The 9326-nt window shown below is 39.3% G+C and overlaps 1 protein-coding gene across 1 annotated transcript in view; it reads right to left on the reverse strand.

Annotated features, from left to right (window-relative positions):
• Positions 1 to 7604: 7604 nt before the first annotated feature.
• Positions 7605 to 9326, reverse strand: part of LOC111217045 (adenosine deaminase domain-containing protein 2-like) — a 7515-nt gene continuing 5793 nt past the window's right edge. The window contains exons 8-10 of the mRNA XM_022738725.1: positions 8702 to 8833; positions 7903 to 8035; positions 7605 to 7715 (exon numbers count right to left, since the gene is read on the reverse strand). Coding sequence (XP_022594446.1) covers positions 7605 to 7715; positions 7903 to 8035; positions 8702 to 8833 — 376 coding nt within the window. The remainder of the gene's footprint in view (positions 7716 to 7902; positions 8036 to 8701; positions 8834 to 9326) is intronic.

Below are 9326 nucleotides of genomic sequence, written 5' to 3' on the forward strand. Positions count from 1 at the left end.
GTAAGCTCTGATACCCAATTATTCCACTAATTTACACACACTATTGCAAGGCAGAGCAATTAATTTAAGTGTTTTTCTGAATAGAAAGATAGAGAGATCAGTAGTAGGGACAGGAGCAGTTACTTTTATTACTGTACATGACTTACAATGTGTGTTATTGTTTTATAGTTATTGGTGGCACACTGGAAAATAAATACACACTCAATGTGTGTGTGTTTGTGTCTAGGATGTCTCTAGGACTCAGGTGGACCCGGCTAATGAGCAGACCCTGACCATTATCACCTATGTTGGTTGTGGAGTCTCATCACTGTTCTTGGGAATCACTGTTCTCACGTACACAGTGTTCGAGTAAGACTCCAACTACCGAGTTGTTATTTCATAAATGTTTTCTGCTTGTCATACACTGACTATGTTTACAAGCCATCTGCCGGTAGCTCTGAAATGTCACGTCAGCAGTAACGCAGATAAATTTGAACTCTGTTTAACGGTTCCCTGCCCATACTCAACCACCAAACTATCTGTCCTTCATTTCTATAGATAAGAACCATGGATATGTTTTTACCACTATTCTTGCAAATTCAATGCAAATGTTTCTCAAACGTATGACTGCCTTTTCCATAGACCACATTGTTTCTTATTGCTACAATTTAGTTTTTTCATTTATTTATTTTTTTACTTTACTGAAGAGTCTTCTTCTGCAACCAGGCAGTACAGAAGCATAATAATGAAATTCTGCATTGAGCTCAGTGTGATATATATATCTTGAATGCAACTATCACTTCAAAGAAATCTGGGCAATACGTCCATATTTGACGCTAATGAGAGACTCTGAGAGGGACGTCACTGGAAGTAGGAGAAAAAGTTTCAGTTTCAATGTCGTGTTCGTGACACTCAGTTACTGCAGGTTTAATGAAGTGATAAACATAACACTTTAACTTTAAAAAATCCCCAAGTTCATGCTGTTGTGGTGCACATGTAAAAATCTCCTATTTACACTTCACACCTTTAATGCTCTGTGTTTTACCTTTCATTTTCCTCCCGTGCTTTCTGTCTCTCTCTCTCACAGGAAGCTTCGTCGAGACTACCCCTCTCAGATCCTCATCAACCTCTCCCTGGCCCTGCTGGGGTTGAACCTGGTGTTGCTGGTCAACTCCTGGTTGTCCTCCTGGGGTCTGTACGCCCTCTGTGTCGCTGCAGCATCCACGCTGCACTACTTCCTCCTGGCCTCATTCACCTGGATGGGATTAGAGGCCGTTAACATGTACTTCGCCCTCGTCAAAGTCTTCAATGTTTATGTGCCCTCATACATCCTCAAGTTCTGTGCTCTGGGATGGGGTGAGTTGAGTGTTCAGCCGAATGACTTTAAGTTAATAGGAGAATGCTGTTGAAATGAGGCTGATGAAAATCATTTAAGCAAGATAACTGATAATTATGATTTCTGAGGCCGTGACACATGATGTAAAAGTATTTAAACTCTTCCTCCAGGGCTTCCTCTGATGATCTGCATCCTTGTGCTCATTGTTGACAGAGATGCCTACGGCAGTCACCTCTACACGGATGGTCAGCCTAACTTTGAGTCACTAGACAACTCTAATAACTTGTGAGTTTTTGGCCTCATCGTAGATTCACTGTTAATGTCTCGATGCATCTTTTCAGAAGTGAGACTGAAGATTTTAAAACATAATACTGGTTGGTTGCTGTTACACACCATGTACAATGATGTATGTGCAGAGTCCGTCACTAGAAGGCTGTTGTCACATTCATCTGGGGGGGGGGGGTTTGTCTGTGCTCACCTTAAATCTGAGTCTCAGACATGTACCAGATGATTTTGTGACATTACAACTGGTTCAGAAGCCAATCATGATCCAATATGCAACAATTTACACACAACTCTGGAAATGTGTATGCACACACAATCAAACATATTCTGGATTTATCATTGAGGAAGAAGGAGTAGATGTAATTAAATTTTTTTTTTTATCTGGGTAATTCAAGGTTTTTGAGGAAAAACCATCTCAGATACAAATTATTATTCTAATCGGAGTGTTAGTAAGTCAACATGTCTGAACAGGATCTTTAAACATTCAGAGGCAACTACATTCACTTCTTTACAACATTGTACGTGGTTATAAATGGTATTTGGGTTTGTTTTGTCACGCAGCTTGTTACTAATTGTTAAAGCAAACACCCACTAATATCCAAAAGTGGTCTTAATAGTGCCAAAACTGAAAGTCATGGAACATGATATCAACATTTTGATTTGCTGTTTTACTGCTTTTCTCAAATGAAGTTGAAAAAATCGTCCCTACTTTTTTATTAATTACTTTTCCCACTTAACCCTTGTTTCCTCAGCTGTTGGCTACAGGACAATGTGACATTTTATGTGTCTGTGGTTGCCTACGCCGTGCTGGTCTTTCTCTTCAACATTGGGGTAAAACATAATTTCCTTAAAGTTCATTCATTAGTTTCAACTATTAACACACTGGCCTGTGTCCACATTTTACTGCTCAATGTATCACAGTATTCTCCTAATTGGCTTTCTAATTGTCACACAGTTTTAGGAGTATCTGCAGACGTTACCAATTAGGCAGCACTTATTCTTGACAATACTTCAAAACCACAGTAATGTATACTGTACATCTTAAAATCTGATATTAAAATAGACAGACCAGGCGTTGTAGCTCACGTAGCCTGGCATGACTCCACCAAATCTCCCATTTGAGGGCACTTCATTATTTTATCTCTTATTTTTAATTTCATTATTGTTTTCTTGTAACTTAGGCACTCTAAACCTTCCTTTGAATTTCTTTTTAGGTTTTTGTGGTGGTTTTGATCCAGATTCGCCACATGCGAGTCAACAGCCCAGCTGGAACCCGCAGTGGACTGTTGCATGACCTAAAGGGTGTTGCCAGTCTTACTTTGTTACTTGGACTAACGTGGACTGTTGGCTTCTTTACCTTTGGGCCAGCCAGAGTAGTTCTGCTGTACCTTTTCTCTGGACTCAACTCTCTGCAAGGTTGTAGTTTCTTTTTTTCTTTTTTTTTGTACAAGAGACACTTACTGAAAGCTGAAAGCTGAATAATACATGTCTAAAAATGGAAGCATAGAGAGAGGAGGCTTCAAATAGAAGTGTTAAGTGGCATGTATGACGGATTTAAGAGTCCGGCACACCTCAAGTGTTTTCACTTATTCTGGCTGATTAGGTTTCTGCTCAGGTTCAAGGTGAGCAGAGCTTCTGCTGGGCATTAGAAATCACACATCCTGTACCAACAAGAATGAGAATTGTGTCCCACCCTGGCAGGTGCAACCAGGTGCAACAGAGCAAACTGAAGAGTGAGGGAGATGCAAATCAAACACAGTCTGCACACTCATTGACATCTCTGAGAAAAGCTCTAATCAACCAAAATAAATCAAATTACCTAAGTGGGTATAATATTGGAGTGCAGGGCTTTTAAGAAAATTTATGGCATCTACCAATTCCTGTGTGGCTCTGACCTGCTGCATGAGTCACGTACAGACCATCTGCCTTTTCTCAACAAAAAACACTTGTGTGACTTAATTATAATGCCTTAATCCAAATGGATCTGAAGTTTCGAAATGTCAGAACCTCAAATAGTTTATTTACTCACTATATCATCATCTTCATCATGGCTTTACTGAGTGGTTCGATTTTGACTTTTTTGCGAATTGCTGCCCCAGGGTCTTCATGCAAGTCTCTGTCAGTGTGTAACAGATTTTCTCATTAGTCTCCAAGACCGTTGCATCCAATGTCTGGGTTGTTCATCTGCTCATTTGGATTGCAGGACCTGAAGCTCCCTGGTGTGAAGTTCTGCTTTCTGATCTTTTTGTGAATGAAACTTAACCACAAAGAGAGAGGAAGCATTAAATTGCAATTTTTAGGGGGTTGACTATGATGACTCAAATCTCACTAAGAAGCACCTCCTCATGAACAGGAGGCATTCATCAAGTTGAGAACAAGCAATTTATGATAAGATTGTGCACTCACAGTGAGAGGGTTTGGTAAATCCAACTACTACTTTCGTTCTTGCATGAGGGCCACTGTGAGTGTGTGTCCATTGAATGAAGGTTTGCTAACCACACATACACTTTTCCTAAACATCCCATTTCACATTCACAGTTCAAAAGAAACCAAAAGAATTCAGTAAAAAAGGGAAGAAATCAAACAGAGGCTGAATGATGCAACTGTTTCAAAAGTGCTTTTACCTCAACTGGCCTCTTGTTATATTACTTTCTGTTTTATCTGAGAGTGATGCAACGAAAGCCCTCCACTGTTTACCTCTCGGAGTGAAATGCCTTGTTCAAGGACAAATCAACTGTATCTACAGAGGAAAGAATAGAGCCACTAACCAAGACCCATTTGGCCCACCGTGGTTCATGAACTCACTTTTCTTCATATTATTTTTATTGTTTATATATTTCAGGACTTTTTATCTTCCTCTTCCACTGTCTGATGAAGGAGAATGTCAGGAAACAGTGGAGGATTCACCTCTGCTTTGGACGTTTTCGACTTGAGGAGTACTCTGGTACGACAGCCACACACATTATGATGTTACTTTATCAATTCATTCTTACATTTAATAAATAACTAGTGAAACACGTGATCAGTCAGTTAACCGGTATAATCCAAAGTTTTGAGATCACCAATCTGGCTTTCCATCAGTCTGTTTTAGTTTGCGTTGTCAGTGTGTTGTGTTATTGGGTTCCACTTGTGAGGTTAATTACTTACAATAAAAGCAATTAAAAAACAAATTAAACTCTGGGCTTGATATTCTGTTACTTGTTTGGTGTTGTCATCCAGAGTGGAGCAACTCAGCCTCAGCAGGAGTTGTGGCTAAACCCAGATTAAACCCTCTGAGAGCATCAGTGCCATCGGTTCACTCCGTCAAGTCCAGCTCCACAGAAAGCACATCAGCTTCCTCCGACTCCAGCCAGAGAGACTCGTCCTGCAAGAGACCAAACCTGGGTGAGGAAACACGGCATACTCGTTCCAAAGCAGCACACATTTACTAAATTCATAATGTCTGTCGACACTGCTGTCATTTTAGCACACTTAAGAGCAAAAACAATTACAGAAGACAATCCAAGATGAATTAAAAGTTCAATGATAGTAAAATTCTAATACAAAAATAAAAGCACAGCAAAGTCGTAACATGTGTTTTGTGAAATAATAGGTTTTAATTATAATCCTTAATGAGTTCTTCAAAAACCACTTTAGTGAGATATTCTTCATTTTTCATTGGTCTATCTTCTTTTGACATTATACTCTTGATGAATTCTTTAATCCTCATCTGTTGTAAGACATTTAAGGTTGTAATTGAAAGGTATAATTCATCTTGTTGGGATTCTGCCCCCTCCCTATGAGATGATTGCAGATTTAGTCAGACATCACAGTCCCTCGGCTGCTGTATCACAGTGAATGTCACTGCGTGCATTAATGAGACTGCACTGACATTAAATAATTACATGAAAGCCTTTGTAATTTAGCCAGTTTAAACACAACTAAAAACAAGATAACCGTTATTTCTTACAGGTTTTAGCCATCAGCAAAATTTAGGTTTAACCCCCAACTCCCAGGCATACGTGAGAGAATGACTAAATATTTGTTTTTCACACCTCTAAATTGTTCACTGATGTTTAATTACCTTGCAGGCCTTTTTGTGAATTCCCTGGCTCTCCTTCGAGCCCAGAGAAGCCCCTCAGGTATAAGAGCCGTGCCTTCTCAGAGGGGGATGAACCAGGCATCTGGCAGGAGGAACCACTTGCTCGACCAGCAAGAACAAAGATAAAACACAGAGGACACACATGCATATTTGCATTTACACATAGACATGCAAATTCCAGAAACGATAAGCCTGAAAACTCAAACAGCAGCCTTAACATAGAGCTGTGTAATCCATGCAGTGTAGGGATGAATTTAACTATAAAGCACCATTGTATTCCAGCTTCATTAGATAATTTTAGAATACAATACTACTGTTTTTTTGTTTTTGCTAAATATTGTAAAAGAGCCTGTAATTATAAAGACATGAGTGGTTGCATCAGTTCCAAGGAGGAGTTGGTTGCCAAGCAACTGGTGAGTGGAGCCATGGTGACAATGAACCACGGTACCCAGTTTGTATGAAAAAAGAATAACATTTTAAATTCAAGATGACACAAGTCTCCCTGTGTTCTTTCTTTACCTATTTCTCTCTGTGCACTTCAGATTAAAACAAATTATTCTACAATCACTCCTTATTACTTATTGAAATAATCACTAAACCGCTGTTTGAATGTGACTGCCATCCTGTGTGTCTGTATTCTGACACCTTCTTTGTGATGAAAAGGTGATGGTTGTCCAAAATTAGTCATTTTTATAATTTAAGCCTCATCTGTTGCTCATTTCCTTAATTCCATCCACACATAAGAAGTTTTCACACTAGTGAAGTCTTGGGTCGATATACACTCACTGCCCCACTTTATTAGGTACACCTGTACAATCTATGTCAACCCAACACAACAGTTGTGCCATAAATTCTTATTTTACAAATCTTATAAGTTTTTGTTTTTGTTGACTCTGTAAGAAAGGTGATAATTCTCCTTCATATTTATCACTGAAGTTGTAGTGGGTGGTGTTGTACTCTATAAAAATACTTTGTCCACAGGGGACTGATCAGGTGTACTGACTACAGTGGCCAGTGAGTGTATGATTTAAATACTGTACCACCGATATTGATTGGACTTGATCTGTAGCACTGTAGAGAGACAACTAAGATCTATCCCCACAACATTTGACAGATAGTGTTGATCTTGTCTGCCTCACTTTAACACCTGCACAATGTAATGCAAACCATTACAAAAGCCTGACAGTAGTTACTGGTTCTGCAAAGTCTTGCAAAACTTTTTAATTTTTTCTTCAGAGTAGCAGAGAGGTTTTGATAAAATTTTATGATAAACTTTTGAAGGCAAAGATTTATGGATTGCAAAAGTTAAACTAACTAATACACAGTATATTAAGCAATATTGAATAAAAGTGCATTAAATGACCAGTCAGAAAATATGGACTAAAGACCTCTGACCTCAAACACACTGGGCTTGCTGCAGGTACAACCGTAAACACTATATATGAGTAAAATCTCAGAGGGTTTAAAATCATAGTGATAGTGATTTTCATTAAGCACTGAATTGTAAAACATAAAATAATTACCTGTTCATAATGGCCTCTCCATACCAATGACTGGTTGTATAATTTGGTTGATACAGCAACACAACTTGCTTTTTTGTTCAGTGCAAGCTTTTGGCGACAGAACGACAGGGTGATAATGTTGCTCAATTCTATTTGACAGGGCAGGGAAAGTGTTCCCTTTCAGCTTTGGCCTTTAAGCAATGTTCCCACCCACAACTCATTCAAACTGACTACTTTACTGTGGTGCATAACAGTAGGGTCTCGTTTATTTTTCTCAAACACCTACACAAAACTGAAAATGTTATGCATAAAACAAAAGCTGAATTACTGATAAAAGGTGATTAGTACATAGACCAACAGCAAACAAAATCTCAAGAGGAACTAGGATAAACTTGCACATTGCCAGGTTCTGGAAAAGTGTTCAAGCACTAAAGCAATCCACCAGCTTTTTTGAATTCCATGTACCAGCATGGATTTTCAGAAACTGTTGCTTGACCAGATCTTTGACTGTCTGGTAGACGGCGGCTTCCCCCTACAAACAAACCATTAACAATATCATTCATCACATCTGTCTAAAAACTGCATTGCAGGAAAGTCACAACACACTCAAGCAGAATACACAGCACATTCATCATTACCACACCTTATAGGTTTACAGTGACACACTTCTCAGGAGTGAGCACCAAGCACCAATGAGATCATCTATAGCTGGAACACACCTTGACACTGTGGTAGGTGGGAAGATCCAGCAGATAGCTATGCCCACCCAGCTGTGCAACCTGGCGGAAATAACTGTAGAGGGCTCTCTTGCTAAGTCTGCTGGAGAAGCCTGGCCCACTCACAGAGGGAGAGCTGGGAAATAAGAAAGTGCAACATAACTAGTAATCCGCTAATGGATGTTTCACTATACATGTATTGATTTTCTTACCTATACACTAGTGCATTTCAAGTATTCCAGGTTAGACCACAAGACAACCAATGTGCATTATTTGATGGAAACTGTTGCGACATCTTGAGCACAACACTGATATAACATCACCTTTTAAGTTGAAATTGTAAGCAAACAGTTACACATTCAGCAGTTATGGAGCAACACTTATGTTCACCTGTTGAATTTAAATCTATTATTCACTTTCTTTTAGCTCTTTTTTAGTCTCTACCTACTCCTGAATGTGACTCTTTGGATGCTTAACGCTCCACTGTTTACAAGCTCTTCTATCTCTTATTGTGTCTGTCTGCTGTTTCGCGCTGTGGGTTTTTAGAGGGATGGCGGTTCAAAATGTAATTGTCACAAGTACAATGTATAGTAAGCAAAGACTGCAAAACTGCAAGAAAAAAAAGGTTGGGGTAAGAGATGAAGAGTTGATTCTGATATTGATACCATAATGAAGAGACCGATTCAGCCGGGATGACTAGGAAATCAGTCTTAGAGAGGTTTAGTTGAAGGTGGCGTTCCTTCATCCATGTGGATATGCCAGAGATAGAAGCACAATGAGATCATCTATAGCTGGAACACACCTTGACACTGTGGTAGTGGGAAGATCCAGCAGATAGCTATGCCCACCCAGCTGTGCAACCTGGCGGAAATAACTGTAGAGGGCTCTCTTGCTAAGTCTGCTGGAGAAGCCTGGCCCACTCACAGAGGGAGAGCTGGGAAATAAGAAAGTGCAACATAACTAGTAATCCGCTAATGGATGTTTCACTATACATGTATTGATTTTCTTACCTATACACTTAGTGCATTTCAAGTATTCCAGGTTAGACCACAAGACAACAATGTGCATTATTGATGGAAACTGTTGCGACATCTTGAGCACAACACTGATATAAACATCACCTTTTAAGTTGAAATTGTAAGCAAACAGTTACACATTCAGCAGTTATGGAGCAACACTTATGTTCACTGCTGTTGAATTTAAATCTATTATTCACTTTCTTTTAGCTCTTTTTTAGTCTTACCTACTCCTGAATGTGACTCTTTTGGATGCTTAACGCTCCACTGTTTACAAGCTCTTCTATCTCTTATTGTGTCTGTCTGCTGTTTCGCGCTGTGGGTTTTTTAGAGGGATGGGGTTCAAAATGTAATTGTACAAGTACAATGTTATAGTAAAGCAAAGACTGCAAAACTGCAAGAAAAAAGGTT

Source organism: Seriola dumerili, unplaced genomic scaffold (genome assembly GCF_002260705.1).
Source record: "Seriola dumerili isolate Sdu_G_001 unplaced genomic scaffold, Sdu_1.0 BDQW01000040.1, whole genome shotgun sequence".
Classification (NCBI taxonomy): Eukaryota; Metazoa; Chordata; class Actinopteri; order Carangiformes; family Carangidae; genus Seriola; species Seriola dumerili.